The 17,345-nt window shown below is 33.8% G+C and overlaps 2 protein-coding genes across 8 annotated transcripts; both read right to left on the bottom strand.

The window, feature by feature from the left end:
• Positions 1–2,674: 2,674 nt before the first annotated feature.
• LOC110104336 (D-aminoacyl-tRNA deacylase) lies at positions 2,675–6,917 on the bottom strand. 2 transcript variants are annotated; one of them, XM_020833400.2, is made up of 5 exons: positions 6,824–6,917; positions 6,660–6,751; positions 4,086–4,152; positions 3,895–3,925; positions 2,675–3,785 (listed from the first exon to the last, which is right to left on the bottom strand). In XM_020833400.2, the coding sequence occupies exons 1-5, from the start codon at positions 6,863–6,865 to the stop codon at positions 3,637–3,639; spliced, it is 381 nt and encodes a 126-aa protein (XP_020689059.1). In that variant the 5' UTR covers positions 6,866–6,917; the 3' UTR covers positions 2,675–3,636. The 2 variants fall into 2 exon arrangements, with proteins under 2 accessions (XP_020689059.1, XP_028553314.1); XM_028697481.1 differs by having other exon boundaries at positions 3,645–3,785; positions 3,868–3,925.
• A 1,753-nt stretch (positions 6,918–8,670) lies between these two features.
• LOC110104289 lies at positions 8,671–15,388 on the bottom strand. 6 transcript variants are annotated; one of them, XM_028697484.1, is made up of 6 exons: positions 15,281–15,388; positions 14,873–15,010; positions 14,693–14,774; positions 13,877–13,993; positions 9,155–9,217; positions 8,671–9,067 (listed from the first exon to the last, which is right to left on the bottom strand). In XM_028697484.1, the coding sequence occupies exons 2-5, from the start codon at positions 14,989–14,991 to the stop codon at positions 9,158–9,160; spliced, it is 378 nt and encodes a 125-aa protein (XP_028553317.1). In that variant the 5' UTR covers positions 14,992–15,010; positions 15,281–15,388; the 3' UTR covers positions 8,671–9,067; positions 9,155–9,157. The 6 variants fall into 6 exon arrangements, with proteins under 6 accessions (XP_028553317.1, XP_028553315.1, XP_028553316.1 ...); XM_028697482.1 differs by having other exon boundaries at positions 8,671–9,032; XM_028697483.1 differs by having other exon boundaries at positions 8,671–9,029.
• Between the last annotated feature and the right edge of the window lie 1,957 nt (positions 15,389–17,345).

Genomic DNA, 17,345 nt, shown 5'->3' with positions numbered 1-17,345 from the left:
TTGGAGACAAAATTATTGCTTTGAAGATTATTATTGATGCTAAGATTATTAATATTATAAGTGCTTATGCTCCTCAAGTAGGTTTAAATATGTGTTTAAATTTAAAATTTTAGAATGACTTAGAATAATTAATTCAAAATATTCCTCTTGAATAAAGAATTTTTATTGGAGGATATTTAAACGAACATATTGGTAGAGAGGTTGAGGATTTTAAAAGTATTCATTGTAGCTATGGGTTTGAAATGACTAATGAAGGTGCTAAGACTATATTAAATTTTGCTCTAGCTTATGATTTTGTAATTGCTAATATCTTATTTAATAAAAGAGATGAGCATCTCATCACTTATAAGAATGAATATAGTAAAACTTGGATTGATTATTTTCATATAAGAAAAATAGATTATTTAGGTTGCAAAGATTGTAAAGTTATTCGAGTGAAAGTTTATGTACCCACCATTTATTAGTTTTGGACTTTTAAGATAAAAGAACAAAATATGAAAAATTTAATAAAACTCTCTAAAGATTATATGGGGGCTTTTAAAAAACACTAACAAAATTGGATGAGATATTCAACAAAGGTGGATGATATATTTTGCTAAGTTTTTCAATGAAGATTACGAGAATACGATTAACTTTAGTGACCTTAGCACCTAAATAAAAATAGAGATTTTTATTTTTATCGACGTATTAGTAAAACTGAAGTTAGAGAAGCTTTAAAGAAAATGAAGTTTGAAAAAACTAGTAGACCTGGATGATATTCCAATAGGGGTATGGAAATGCTTAAGAGATGGAGGAATTACTTGGCTTACTAAACTTCTTAATATTATTTTGAAGACAAAAGATGCCACATGAGTGGAGAATGAGCGTGTTAATTCTTACTTTTTAAGAATAAAGATGATGCACAAGATTATGCGAATTATAAAGGAATTAAGTTGATGTGTCATACTTTAAAAGTTTGGGAGAGAGTTATGGAGCATAAGTTACGACATGATACTAATGTTTCTCAAAATCAATTTGGATTCACGTCGGGTAGGTCTACAATGGAAGCTATTCATTTATTGACAGGGTTGATGGAGAAGTTTAGAGAGACTAAAGAGATATACATATGATATTTATTGATTTAGAGAAAGCATATGATAAAGTTCAAAGATAAGTGCTATGGAGAGTTCTAGAAAAGAAAGAGGTTAACAATGCTTATATTCAAGTCATTATGAATATGTATGCAGGAGCTGTTACCTGCGTTCAAACACAAGGTGGTTTGACCAAGTATTTTCCTATTTCAGTTGGATTACATCAAGCGTCATCCTTAAGCCATATATTTTTTGCTTCAGACATGAATGTTCTCACTAGACATTTGCAAGAGGATGTACCTTGGTGTATGCTTTTTGCTGATAATATTCTTCTAGTTGATAAGACTAGAGAGGGAGATGAAGGTAAGCTCGAATTATGGAGGTCAACCTTAAAAGTCTAAAAGTTTTCATTTGAGTAGATCTAAAACCGAATACATGAAGTGTAATTTTAGTAATAATAGATATAGTGGGAGGTTTATGACTTTGAGTGATCAAGTCATCAATAAGTGTACTTGTTTTAAATATCTTGGGTCTATTGTTCAGAGTGATGATGAAATAGATGGGGATAATATTAGTAGAATTCAAGTTGGATGGTTGAAGTGGAGGAAGGATTCGGGTTTGTCGTGTGATAGAAAATAACCACTCAATCTTACAAGAAAATTTTATAAGATAGAAGTGAGACCTGCAATGCTTTATGACGCAGAATGTTGGCCATTAAAAAAGAAGCATAATATTAAGTTAAGTGTTACATCAGGTATTGAGGCATTTTTCGTTCATGAGGCGAGGCATAAGCCTCAAGGCATTTTGAGGCGTAAGCCTCAAAATCAAAAGATTGCGTAAACATAAAATGATAAATTTTTTTATATACTAATGAGTAAAAAATATAAAACATAAAAAGGCACAAGATATTAAGTGAAATCAAAATATCCCAATAATAAGACTATGAAATATAATACAACCATTACTAAAGATGATGAATAGAACAATATACTGGGCAGCCGGGGGTCCAAGGTGGCGCTGCCCCCTAGCGGGGTTCGACCTGCCCGGTCAGGTAGCAGGGTCAAGGAGTAGCGCCCTTGCGGGGGTTTCCGGGAGTAGCGCCCTCAACAATTTTTTTTTTTTGTAAGAGTAATTCTGAAGGTCTGCTTATTTTTAAATTCCGTAAGTCATTTTTATGGAAATATACCAAGCGATATCGAGCATGTACCTAGCGATACCGAGTATGTACCGAGCAGTACCGAACATGTACCTAGTGGTACCGAGCATGTACCGAGCGGTACCTAGCATTGTTGTACAGAGGCAGACGCCTCTAAAATATGAGGCGAGGCGTGCCTCAGTGAACTTGAGGCATACGCTTCAATGCGAGCTCCCATTACGTAGGCTTTGAGGCTTAAAAGTTCAAAATTGCGCTGACGCATGCCTCTTATTGCGCAATTTTAAACCATGTGCTCGGGTGGATGAGTGGACTTACTCTTAGAGACAGGATACAACGTGAAAATGTTGGAGTAGTTCCAGTGACATAAGATTAAAGAGAGTCACCTTAGATGGTTTGGTAATGTAAAACGCCGGCCTTTCGATGACCCTGTTAGGAGAGTAGATGTATTAGATTTGGCCTATGTTAAGAAAGGTGGAGGTAGACCTAAAAAGACTTAGAAAATATTAGAAATGACCTTTCTTTATTAAAAATCGTCGGATCCATATGTCAATAAATCTTGATAGGGATCCTTGAGTACATTGATTAAGAGTTCTACTGCTAGATAGAACCTCTTATGGCTCTTTGATTGAAATCTATGTGCCTTCTCTTTCTATTATGGCTGTCAGATTGTAAATAACTTAGATTTATTTCTATTTTAAGCTTCTTACAAAAGCCTACAAATACATCCAAACTTTGTACATAATCAATCAATAAAATTCAAAATTATTTTTTTTCTACATTTTTTCTTTTCTAAATGGCATATAAATATTGATAGGATAAAAGCATAAAACTATAGATCATGACAATGCTGCATATTCTTTAAAGTTGAGTGCAGAAAGAGCAAGATTTTGAGCAAGAGAATGCTTAGGTATGTGGCAGAGATAGTAGCAGTGTTGTATGTCGATATGTTTCAAAACAATTAATAAAATCAATGCATTTCTGCTATAAAGCTATAGTAGGGTTACAAAGTTTCTATTACATGTTCAGGACGTGATTTTCAAAACTTATCAAGAAGAGAAGCTTATAATGCTTTGACGAGATCATGATAGTCACATAGAATTCTGTTTCAATACCTTAAATTGGTATATGATCTTCAATGGAATTCATATGTGATATATGAAAGAGATACCATGCAGAATTGCTGCTAAAGCAATATGGGTTAATCACTTGAAACAAAAAAAACAATATCTTCCAAACATTACTAATGAGAGGTAAAACTCAACACACAAACAGAATTTTTTTTTAGGTTCCAAAGACACTGCCAAGAAATATGATTTCCTAAAGGTGTTTCATGGTGATCATAAAAAATTTGCAAGCAAAACATGTACATGACATATGTAAAGTTCCTGCTTTATTCAAAATTGCTTCGGTTTAATTACCTTTAACTATATCTTCTGTGTAAGATTTTTGAAACTTTTTAACAAGAGATGCATAAAATTCTTTTGCTTTGTCAGGTGGCATTGCTACATGGAAGTCCGGCTTGTTGCCCTTAAGTATACCATACAGGGTAAACTGGCTCACTAAAGGAATGGCAAAAGAGATCAAAGTAAATTTCTGCTATAATCTGTCCAAACTAAATTTTAATCATCAGAAGAGATTCACTTGGAAATGTGGAATGTTACTAGGTACCCAATAAAACTCCAAAGCTGCGCTGCATAACCTGCACATTACGAACAACAAAGAACAGCAACATTTACTAGTAAGATACAACCCTTGAACAATACCAGCAAAGGAAAATGGAAGATCAATTGAATTCTATGCCATAAGAGCTGAAATGTCTGAAGTACATTGGACTAAAATAATTCAGATAAAAAACTCACACTCTGATCCCATGCTTTTCCACTTTTCTCATTAGGAAAAAGCCTCATATTCAATACCTTCCTGCAACTGGAGTTGCATGGTAAAATTGGTTATTCAAATATAGCATACCATGTGAGAAAGAACCACGAATAAAAAATCAACATAGTTAAGTCAAAACAACATTTAAATCCTCAAAGTATTGGCTTCAATAATATACGAATATATGCAATAGTTAATTATATTTGTAGCTGAGACTCTGTTCAGCATCTGACAGTTGAAGGCAGGCTTCGTTTGGTACCACTACGTTGTACTTTTTTTGTTTTATAAGAAATAAAATCATCTCTTCATTAATATAGAAATGTGAGCTGCTCCACAAGATGGTGCAGATACTTACGAAATAACAGAGAAGGCGTGCATGAAAATAATAACTTTCGAAACACCTTTCTCCAAAAAAGAAAATGCTTTTCAAAAGTAAAGCAGGAAAAAGTGAAACCACAAGGAGTCAGTATCTGCATGAGAAAAAAAAATGGCCATCACGATAAGTGATTAGATAAGATCTACAAACTTTGTGGTTAAAACCCTTTAACTATTTAAAATGGCTTCACATCTATAAGCATACTAATAGATTAATTGTATGCAAAGTTAACTATGGCTAGTATCAAATTCCAATTGAATGCATACTTTTTAATTAGACATCACAAAAGATCATCAAAATTACTATTGGTTGCATTAATTTGTTCATGGATGAAATAGTTCAAAACTTTAATTGAGTTCCTATTTTTTTACCCAAAATTCTAGAAATAACTCATGAACTTTAAATCCTTATCAGATATAATGATCTTAGGTAATTTGTGCAATTAAATCACCTCATTAAAATATAATTTCTCTACAAAAGAAGCATCAGCAATCATATTATATAAATAAATGTTATACACCAGAAAAATAATTTCCCACCACAACAATGGAATGTTTTCTTTTGCGGTGGTACTAAATCCTAATACAAAATTCATACTAACATCTTATCAAGGCTTATATGAAAAAGGGAAAAATCTGTAAAGCCCAATGTTACATTGTTAGACCGGTGGGACCAACCCAAGGAGGGCCGGGTAAACCAGCCCTACCCTAGGGCGGCCAAGCTAGCCACCGGCCCCCTTGTAGGGCCCATTACTTGAAGAGGAGGGGGTGGATTAGGAAGGTTTTGATTTAGGGAGGGGTTGTTTTGTAAATTGGAGTTGTATTTGTATGCATTAAATAGATGAGATTATCTAGGGTTAGGGTTATCTTGATATTTGCTGAAATTTAGAGAGTTCCTAGTGTTTGTTTGGGCTCTAGCTGCTAGCTAGAGATTGGGAGAGATAGACCCTCCTCTCTAATTGAGGATCCATTGTATGTTGCATCTTGTTCATTTTCTTTCACCTTTTATAAATTAAAGAGGTTTGTTTCTAGTTATTTCTTCCAAATTCTTCTCCAATATGTTTGCAAGTGTTGAAACTCAAATTCAACAAGGAAAACTCTTATTCCTACAAGTATTTCCTATCAAATTGGTATCTGAGAGGTGTCCTGGGCTGTTTTGGGGTTGTTTGGGCTGATTCATGCAGTAGTTTTTTCTCCTTCGAATCGTTGTTTTTGTTGTTTTTGTTGTTTTTTGGGAGAAAATCCGAATTTTTGAGCCTTATAAAGATCTGAGGACATACAGCGGGAAGAAAGGTGGAAGTATTGAAAGGAGAGATCGGACAAATAAAATATGAAATTTCATATCTCCAAACTCAAGTTTCAGATTTAAAAAGTAAAATTTCATAAACATTAAAAAATAAAAACAAAGATTGGAATCTAGAGAAGAAAAGGAAAACCAATTGTCACAATATCAAATTCCTCATCTCAACTCACTCATCTTGCATTCTTGATGACTATAAGCTTTGAGATTTGCATCAACATAGACAATGATTGTGCAAAAAGATCTACAAAAAATAATTTGAATATCTTAACTAGCACTCAACAAGAATAACCGAACAATGAGGATTCATAAAACTGACCCAAATAGTAGAGATGAAGCGATGATGATTATGAGGAAAATCCCAAACGGCCCCAATTTTCTGTTTGGATTATGTTACCTCCCACTAAAATACAACTCAAAGTAGGCTAAAAAGGAATTAATTTTGATTTGCTTCATTAGGTACAATTATTTCAAGGTAGTTATTCTTTAATTATATAAAATAAAAACTAGTACTTTTGTTGTGTTGTATAAAATAAAAACATTGTTCTCTCAGATAGAAATATGAGCTACTCCATGATTGATAAATACGTTCATGAATGACAGTCATTAACTTCTAATAAAAAATAAAATAATAATAAAAAAAAACTATCCTAGAGGATGAGCCAAACTAGTCATTCGTGCATGCACGGAAGGCCCTGGCCCTCATCGAAGTCAGTAACAATCCAAACAAACGCCATACTCAAATTTACCACAGTTATTTTTTAGAGTGATAAACTTCTCAAAACAACGAGCAGCACCCGGGCAATATGCATTCAATGGAGTCGAGTTTCTCCAATAAAGTGAGAAAAAAGCAATGAATAAGGACATAGGAAAAACGCACATGTAATCAGCGTCAGCTTCGACATCGGATTCATGGATGCCAATGAACACGAGAAGGCCCGGACCAATCTCAGACACGAGACGCCCTTCGACCTGCAACGAAGCAATAAGATATGGGTACTCGCCATTAAACGGCTGAGAGAATGCTAGAGTCTTGTCTCCTACCTCAACGCTGGCTGAGAGGACGCGCTGGACGATGGCCCTCATACTCTCAAGTTCTCCGAGCGGCCTAGGTCGGCTAATTTACTCTCCATTTACGTATCTGATTTAATGATTTATTGCCTAAATTTGTGTTTAAAAAATAATGAATTCTTTATTTGTTTTATGTAAATATATAAATTTTGAACATGGTATTTTTTTATGTAGGTTTTTTTAAAGTTAAGTGATAGAAGAAAATGATGCGATTAACGAAAAAATAATTAATTTTGAAATTAACAACTTAACCAAGCTTTGCAAACATTTTATTAAATTTATTTAGAACAAAATAACTCATAATGAAAAATATCATATTAGAATATGATGATATAATCTATATTAATAACATAAGATGAAATATTCAGAATTATAACATACTCAAAATTAAAAGGTATTTAAAAATAAAAAATAAAAAATAAATTAACTTTATTTTTAATTTTAAGTATTTATTTTATGAATTTGAATATTTTGTCTTATCGACCTAATATAATTTATATCAAAATATTTCAATCTAATTTAATATGAAATAACTATTACAAAATTTTTTGCTGCCACAAAGGCCTGTTACTTCCTGCATTAGTGTGAAAATTTCATGCACTACTAGTAGGGGTGTCAATTTTTGACACGACCTGAAATCCGACCCGAACCCGACCCAGAAAAATTTGGGTTCCAGTCAACCCGAACCCAAAACGGGTCGGGTTCGGGTTCAACAAATCAACCCGTTTTAAAAATCGGTTCGGGTTCACCCAGCAACCCAAATTTGACCCGAAAGTGACACGAAAACTCATTTTTGACCCGAAATCCCGAGATTGGCCCGTTTTTTACCCGAAAACTCGAGATTGACCCTTTTTTTTACCCGAAAACTAGTAATTTTGGGTCAAACCCGGGTCATTCGTGTTGGGTCGGGTCGAGTCCGAAAACTTGACCCATTTTTAAAAACGGGTCGGGTTCAAGTTGACCCAAATAGTGTCGGGTTAGCTTCGGGTTCAACCCGAACCCGACCCGTTGACCCAAATTGACACCCCTAACTACTAGTGTTGTAAATGGGTTGAATTAAGCTGAATATTAGATTGTTTAAGTTGGTTCATTTTTTTTCTCAAATTATTTGCAAATTATGCATTAAAACTATCTTGCAAGTATCATTTATGTCCTACAAATTTGATTAATTACTTTACCAATTTAATTATTTATCAAATGTCTTAAATATCTTTGAAACAAAAGTTTAATAGAATTACATAATATATAAGAATATATAAAGCACATAGCGTAAAATTAATTCATTGTTGGATTCAAATTTAATCGTGAAGTACAACCAACTCCTTATTAACATATTATTGGCGAATAAGAGCTAGAAAATTGAGTGAAATGAATATGACGTATATTAAAAAAGGCTAAGCCTAAGAGAAAATTAAAAAAAAATAATAATAAGTGACATAATTGTTACAAATTAACACTAACACGTGTACTAGCTAAATGATATACCTCCATGACGAGTTCCTAGTAATAAAATGCTAATTTCTAAGAATGATCATCAAGCCCCAGGAGCGAGAGGCGAATCTCTTGGACATTGATAGCTGTAAGTCAAGAACAAGTCCATTAGCTTTAGTTGGGATCTTTTTACGTTAAGCAAATAATCTTAGGCTTCATTTGGGACGTCTTTATTACTACTTCTTAAACTAATTTTTTAATACAAAAATTTTAATTTTAGTACTAAAAAGCTGCTTTAAGAAGCACTAAGAAAGCCATCACAAACGAAACCTTAATGAATTACATCATATATTAAGGAAAATTCCAATGCCAACTTCCAAAAACGCTGCTAGAAACTACGACTGCCATTGGTATTTTAGTAAGAATACTTAAAACAAAATTTAAAAAAAAAAATAGCATATAAACAAAATGTTTTATAAAGTTCTTAATAAGTGAGTGATGTGCAAGGATAAAGAAGTTCTTGAATTAGACAATACACTTCGTTGCAGCCACATGTCCCTAATGGTGGAGAAAATCCTCCTGCCCTCTGTGAAAATTCATTTGAATGCAGCATAGACATACTACCATGCAGCAAAATTGCTTGATCCTGGTATAACAGAAAGTTATTTCCTCCAAGGATTTGAGTATCTCGTATCAAGGGCTATAAGAAAAACCACCATGATAGTTTTTATAATCCCTCTCTGAGCAGCTGCTGTAATCAAGTTATAAATGAGAAAGAACCTAAATCTTTACAGAATAAAATATAAAAATGTATTACATAAACTATAAAGCAATGTTCATCATCCATAAGAAACAGATGTGTGGAATGTGCACCTCTCATTGCGAGCTGCTCCCATCATCAAGTTGCCCATGAGAAAGAAGGTGTGCCATATATTGCTGAAAAAAAAAATGTTATATGGTATATCAAATTTAACTATCCAAGTGCAGCAGGAAAAGAATTCAATTGCAACTGTCCAAAGATATGCATGATAACAACAATAAAAAAAATCAATGCTACATGACTAATTCATATGATGACATTTCTCAATCTGTTTCAGCAATGATGACAACCGCCTAAATATGAAGCATAGCAAGAACAGATGAAGAGGACTCCATGATGTATGCTATGATTTGTACAAGATCAGATATAGCATATATAGTGGGAGTAATTTGATATGATTTGGAGATCAAATCAACAACCAAAATAGACACTAAAGTAAAATCAGCACCAAATAGCAAAAAAACAACCACCAAAATCAAGAAAAAACAACAATGGTATGTAGGAACAATACTAATAAATGTGAAATAACAATCTTCAATCAATGAAACACAGTATACAATTGATTCATTGTTCGAGAGGTGAATCAACTCTTCCCTAATTTCCTAACAGCAACTAAGAACCCAAAATCACCTAAGAAAAATTACTTCATAAAATTCTTCACATAGTCCCTCTCACATACGAATGTTCCCTCTTAAAACCAGCCCTAACCCTACCATAAATGCACCTCACATTTCCTCCAATGATCTCCCCTTAGGCGTTTCCCACCATAAATGCACCTCACATTTCCTCCAATGATCTCCCCTTAAACTTTTTCCTCCTATAGGTCTGAAATGAGAGGTTAGGACCCACAATACTAGAGCTTTTTAGCTCTTCAACTGAGGTGGGGTCAACAGTCGTATCATAATCAACAAATTTAATAGTAATTCAGACAAATTTCATTGAGAGGTGATTAAGTGGATTCTTAGAAACTTGAAAGGATCAGTTCACAAAGTTCTTTATCATAGGATGCAGGGATTAATCTATAGGAGTATGTAGATTCAGATCTTGTTGGAGATTTTGATGGTAGTAGAAGCACAACTAGTTATATCTTCACTTTGGAAAAAAAAATTGTGAGTTGGGTTTCCAAGTTACAAAAAATTATTGTGCCCTCAACCACATAAGCTAAGTATATTGCTATCACTGAGGCTAGCAAAGAGATGATATTGTTGCAAAGTTTTTTTACAGATCTTGGCAAAGGGCAAGAGAATGAGAAGTTGCATAGTGATAGTATGAGAGCTATTCATCTATCCAAAAACACTGCATTCCATGCCAAGATGAAGCACGTCTAACTTTGATATTATTTCATTAAATCGCTTTTTAAAGATGGTCATTTATTTTGGAGATGATTCACATGACCAAAAGTCATACAGACATGCTGATGAAGACGATGACAACTGATAAGCAGAAACTGTGTAGCTTCAGTAAGTCTTCATAAGGGATGAGAGCAAAGTGAGCCACACTACTTGTAATACGATTAGTGCTACATATCAAGATGATGATTGATCGCAATTAGTTTTCAAGTGGGAGATTATTAGCTTTGTGTGGAATATGATTGTGTTGATCAATCGACTTGTACTGCTGCCTTGGACCTCAATTCCATCGGTTGAGCTCATCTTGGGGTTGTGGGGGTCCTCCCCCCAACTTAGATTCGAGTGCTTTACACCTTAATTTTTTTCATACAACCACACAACACTGTAGTGTTGTGTGCCCGAGCGTTGCGATGTTTTATTGTTTGGTTGGAGGTAGACACAGAGCAGAGTGCTACGTTGCTTTAGACCCAGCTCTGCAGCACTGTCAGGCAAACTGGAGACAGAGAATTAAGCACCGCGACGCTCCAAACTTGGCATTGCAGCGCTGCAAGGCGAGCTTGACTATTTTCTTTCTCGTTTTTCATTAAGGGTTGCATCCCTTTTTATTTTGATGTGTATCTTTATTAGATCTAGTGAGAGAACAGTGTAAAGGTGAAAAGAGTGTTAGCATAGAACATTATTACCTTATCTTGTACCAGCTATTATTACCATTTTACCTGTTTAGTCTATTTAAAGTCTCTTGTATTCTCTTTTACATTTCAATACAATTCCCTTATTTCTTTCTATCTCCGTTTGGCAACCAGCTCTTGTTCCGGTTCTTGCCTATCCTTTCAAAGAGACAATAAGATTGTGAGAGAGAAGAGAGATTTGTACTATTTCTCCCAAATTTTCATAATGAATTTCTGAGTGTGGCGTGGCTCTATGATTTTTTCTTGATTTCGGGTTTTCCACATTAAATCCTAATGTTTTTTTTTTCGCTGTATTTTTCTTTCTTGTTTGTATTCGTTGTGTTTTACTTCCCCAACACCTCATGAATTTCAAGAACAAAAAACCAAATTTAATGTAGTATCAAATTAATAGTCATTCTTCAAGTAGACGAAGAGTTCAGCCGCATCATTTTGTTCAAAACCGCTCCCCCTCCCTCCCCCGATGTAGTATCCACTTCAGCCATTCTTCAAAGAGAATAAGGGAGTTCATCTGTATAATATCAATCAATGTAGATATCAACAAAAGCCGCACATTGAGTCTCTCCACGGTTGCAACCCCAAAAAAAAAACATCGACCCTGATTCAGGAACTAACCACGATAGTTTTAGTAACATGATTTAACAAATAATATGGTAAGCATCATGCAAAAAAGATGGGCAAACACTATAAAGGATAGTACCCAAACTCACAGATTTAAATAGATATCATAAAATTATCCAAGTAGAACTTTCAACTTACAGAATGATATGCATATGGAGGTTTTCCTTGGCGTTCAAAATGCTTTGCCATTACACAGAACTCAATAGGTCCCCATTCTTCCTCTTCAAAACAGTTAGCAAGGGCTGCTTTATAAAGCTGAATCATTGAAATGCTTTAAAGTTAATTTTTGAACTATATATGCAAAAGAAACATATTTAATAGTTCAAAAAACAACATAGAATCCAAAAAATGCGCTGCATTAGCTTTGAAAGACCAAACCAAAACTCAGTTACGATAACTAGTTAGACGAAAAGCATGCAAATTCATAATATCAAGAACATCAAAGCTATAAACAGCACCACGTCTGCCTGCAAAGTTGCATCCTTAAAATTCATTAAAATTTAAACTTAATTCTCAAATGATATCTGCAAAATAAACAAATGTTCAATAATATTTAATTCTTCAAATTCAGTTTAGATAAAATAAGTATATGGCACTACCAGCCAATAGATTAAGGTTTCGTTTGGGTTGGCTTTCTTACTGCTTTTTAAAATAATTTTTTAATACAAAATTTTAAATTTTTGTACTAAAAACTACTTTAAAAAGCAGTAAGAAGATTATTGTGCCCTCAACCACATAAGCTAAGTATATTGCTATCACTGAGGCTAGCAAAGAGATTATATTGTTGCAAAGTTTTTTTACAGATCTTGGCAAAGGGCAAGAGTGAGAAGTTGCATAGTGATAACATGAGTGCTATTCATCTATCCAAAAACATTGCATTCCATAACAAGATTGAAGCAATTCTAACTTTGATATTATTTCATTAAATCGCTTTTTAAAGATGGTCATTTATTTTGGAGATGATTCACATGACCAAAATTCCTACAGACATGCTGATGAAGACGATGACAACTGATAAATGGAAACTATGTGTAGCTTCAATAGGTCTTCATAAGGGATGAGAGCAAAGGTGAGCCACACTACTTGTAATATGATTAGTGCTACATATCAGGATGATGATTGATCACAATTAGTTTTCAAGTGGGAGATTGTTAGCTTTGTGTGGAATATGATTATGTCGATTAATCGGCTTGTACTGCTGCCTTGGACATCAATTCCATCGGTCGAGCTCGTCTAGGGGTTGTAGGGGTTCCTCACCCCAACTTAGATTCGAATGCTTTACACCTGAATTTTTTTCATACAACCATAGAACACTGTAGTGTTGTGTGTCCGAGCGTTGCGATGCTTTATTGTTTGGTTGGAGGTAGACAGAGAACGAAGTGCTAGGTTTCTTTAGATCCAGCTCTACAGCACTGACAGACAGACTGGAGACATAGAATTAAGCGCCACAATGCTCCAAAGTTGGCACTACAACGCTGCAAGGCGGGCTCGGCTATTTTTTCTCGTTATTCATTAAGGGTTGCATCCTTTTTTATTTTGGTGTGTATCTTTGTTAGATCAAGTGAGAAAACAGTGTAAAGGTGAAAAGAGACAAGGAGATAGTGAGAGAGAAAAGAGAGATTTTTTTCCTGATTTTGGGTTTTCCACAATCCTAGTGTTCTTTTTTTTTTTTCCACTGCATTTTTCTTTCTTGTTTGTATTCGTTGTGTTTTGCTTCCCCAACACTTCATGGATTTCAAGAACAGAAAACTAGATTCAATGTAGTATCAAATTCATAGTCATTCTTCAAGTAGACAAAGAGTGCAGCCGCATCATTTCGTTCAAAATCGCTCCCCCTCCCTCCTCCGATGTAGTATCCAATTAAGTCATTAGAGACTAAGGGAGTTAATCTGTATAATATAATTCAATGTAGATATCAACAAAAGCCTCACACTGAGTCTCTCCACGGTTGCAACCCCAAAAAAAAACATCGACCCTGATTCAGGAACTTACCACGATAGTTTTAGCAACATGAGTTAACAAATGCAAAAAAGATGGGCAAACACTATAAAGGATAGTACCCAAACTCACTGATTTAAATAGATATAAAAAAATTATCCAAGTAGAACTTTCAACTTACAGAATGATATGCATATGGAGGTTTTCCTTGGCGTTCAAAATGCTTTGCCATTACACAGAACTCAATAGGCCCCCATTCTTCCTCCTCAAAACAGTTAGCAAGGGCTGCTTTATAAAGCTGAATCATTGAAATGCTTTGAAGTTAGTTTTTCAACTATATATGTAAAAGAAACATATTTAAAAGTTCAAAAAACAACATAGAATCCAAAAAATGCGCTGCATTAGCTTTGAAACACCAAAGCAAAACTCAGATACGATAACTAGTTAGACGAAAAGCATGCAAATTCATAATATCAAAAACATCAAAGCTAAAAACAGGACAACGTCTGCCTACAAAGTTGCATCCTTAAAATTCATTAAAATTTAAAGTTAATTCTCAAATGATATATGCAAAATAAACAAATGTTCAATAATATTTAATTCTTCAAATTCAGTTAGATAAAATAAGTATATGGCACTACCAGCCAATGGACTAAGGTTTCGTTTGGGTCGGCTTTCTTATTTCTTTTTAAAATAACTTTTGAATACAAAATTTTAAATTTTTGTACTAAAAAGCTGCTTTAAAAAGCAGTGAGAAGCCATCCCAAATGAAGCCCTAATCTTTCAAACTCAGTTTTGGTCCCGTTGTGAAACTTTCAGGTTGTGAAACTTTCAGGTTTGGTAGTCCCAATAGTTAACTTAGGTGCTCATGTTGCTGTTTATATTAAAATATAGCTCAGAAAATCATGATATATTCAAAATATAAACGATATTTTTTAGGATATGACAAGAAAGTAAATCCCAACAAATAAAAGTATGATAAATAAATGAGAGGCACCTTTGCTGTGTCTGTAAGAAGCTCAATACTAGCAGGGTAAGAAGCATAGTACTGGTCACCATTTGAGAAGCCAGCTCTTGTGCTGCAATCCACCAAACAAAGACAGGAGTAACTAGGAAAAACTGAGGATACTTATAGAGACTTTAATAGTGTCGTTATGGCAGCGGTGATATTTCTTACGTGTTGCTAGTGAATGCATAGCTGATGAGAGTAACAAAGCAGTAAAAGCCAGTGTAGGATACCGCTCTTCGAAATTTCTGAATCTTAAGTATGGCTTTCCATTGCTCCAAAAGCTCCATCAATCACCGTTGCTAAATCCTGCCAAACAGGATTTAGGGAACCTTTAAATCTCACAGCCAGTTGAGTCCTCCGTTACCCTTTTTTGTCGTAAATCCCGGATTCACTAAATCCGGTAGTTCGGCGGATTTACGGGATTTGGCCGAAGAGGCGCGCGAAAGGAAGAAAGAAGGCTACTTTTCTTTCGACGCAACAGAATAACAGCGAGGAGGCGTGACTACGGATCCGAGAGGAAGTAACGTCGTCGAAGGAGGTGAAGAAGTTATTTAGCGACTCGTTCAAAACACTTACCTCTTACGGGATGCCGGCGAAGTCGAAGAGAAATGAACAGCTGGAGAAGAGGAAAAGCAGCCCTCGCAAACCTGCGGCTATAGGAAGCAGTGATGGACAGATATTGCCACAATAAATTAATTTAATTTAATTATGTCAATTAATATTAATTAAGAATATAACGTTAATTAATATTTAAAAAAGATTAATTGATAATTAGCTTAAATTTAAATTATTTATAATGATTAATTTGGAATTATAATTAACTCATAAATAATTAAAATATTATCAAATTAAAATTAATAAGGTATTTCATAATTAAATTAGTTTCTAATTATTTTATTTTTATAATTATAATTTATTGTCGATAATTAAAGTAATAATTAATAAATAACATGTACTTAAAATGTAAATTAAAAAAAATAGAAATTTAATTAAATTTTTTAATGAACTAACCTCCTAAAATTTTGGATTATATTGCTAAATAGTTCTACAATATTTAACATTTATCTTGCCAAATAGTTTTCAAGATTTAATTTTAACAGGATTTAATAAATTAGGATTTATAGGATTTACTAAATCCTACTTGTTGCCAAATAGCCCCTGAGGGACGGTTTGGATACAACGGTTATGTAGGATTTGAGCAGGATTTATGTTGAATCCTATCAAATAGGATTTAGGAAATTGTTAAATCTCACAACCTGTTGAATCTTCAGTTTCTCTCTTTTTGTCATAAATCCTGGATTTAATAAATCCAATAGTTCGACGGATTTATGGGATTTGGCCGAAGAAGCACGCAAAAGGAAAAAAGATGGCTACCTTCTCATAGAGCAAGCTCCGTTGTTGTTACTTCCGATCAAATAGAAGAACGGCGATGAAGCATGACTTCAGGTTCAACAGAAAGGAACTTCGTCAAAGGAGGCAAAGAAGTTATTTAGCGAATCATTCAAAAGTCTGCCTCTCGCACGAAGAAGAGCAATGAGCAAATAAACGAATGGAGACAAGGATTGAAGCATAATCCATTATTGGTTTAAAGCATGATTTGAAGATAATCAATTATGATTTTAAGCATTTTTTGGTTCTTAACCATTGTTCTACCTATTTTTTTCAAAAATGATGATTGGCAATATAAAGCTTCCGAGCATATGTTTCCAATAAAATAAAAAATGAGCATATTGCACCATTTGTTATCATATCTACTAAGAACATATTTGAAATAATGAATGATTCATATTCATATTCATATTATTTTTATAAATCCTAAATCTTGGAGCTTCAATTATGATCAATCTTCTTCGAAGATGCTTGAAACCATACTATCTAAAGGCATTCTATCTTTATTGTATATCTGAAGGCATTATACCTTTATCGTATATTTACAATTATCAAGCTTTAAGATTAATAGTAAGTCCTTTTATATTCCATCTCATCATAAATAAACCAACTAAATAATATTATTATTCATCACAAATGATCAATATAGATAGGACGCCACTGTGAAAAATTGCCACTGGTCGAATATGCACGATTTGAAATAAAGAAGGAGCATGGGAGATGAAGGGGTCATGCTACTTGCATGATCAAAATTTTGTACAATATTGTTCAATGAGGGTTTTACCTATTTGTTCAAAAGTGAGATTATTTTGGTCCGAGCAAATTTTCGAGCATATTTTTTCAATAAAACAATAAGTTGGCATGTTTCATCAATTTCAGATATAATGAGGCTTATAAAGTGAAATTTCTCTTTTTTTTTTAAAATAAATCCATTTATTATAAGAGTTTGCACAAGATAATTAGAAGGAATGAGAGTTGTTAAGGAAAATAGTAGAGACCATTGTGGGTATTTTAATAATGCCTCATATTAGATCATTTTGGTGGAGAGTGTCATTCATTATATGAAGATTTTCACATTCACTTGAAGGACGTAAACGCTCATGCAAGATGAAAGTGAGATCCATACTTCCCTTAAGTCTACATACTTAATTTTTATGTTAATATCTTCACATAAGATATTTAAACCTTCTTATTTTGGCTTTACTCTTAAAGCTTGATTTCTCCTTCTTGTTCAACATTAAGAAATTTTTTT

The sequence above is a fragment of the Dendrobium catenatum genome, unplaced genomic scaffold, assembly GCF_001605985.2.
Source record: "Dendrobium catenatum unplaced genomic scaffold, ASM160598v2 fragScaff_scaffold_943, whole genome shotgun sequence".
NCBI classification, from domain to species: Eukaryota; Viridiplantae; Streptophyta; class Magnoliopsida; order Asparagales; family Orchidaceae; genus Dendrobium; species Dendrobium catenatum.
Note: the sequence above shows the minus strand (reverse complement) of the source record. Positions and strands in the feature narration are given on the sequence as shown.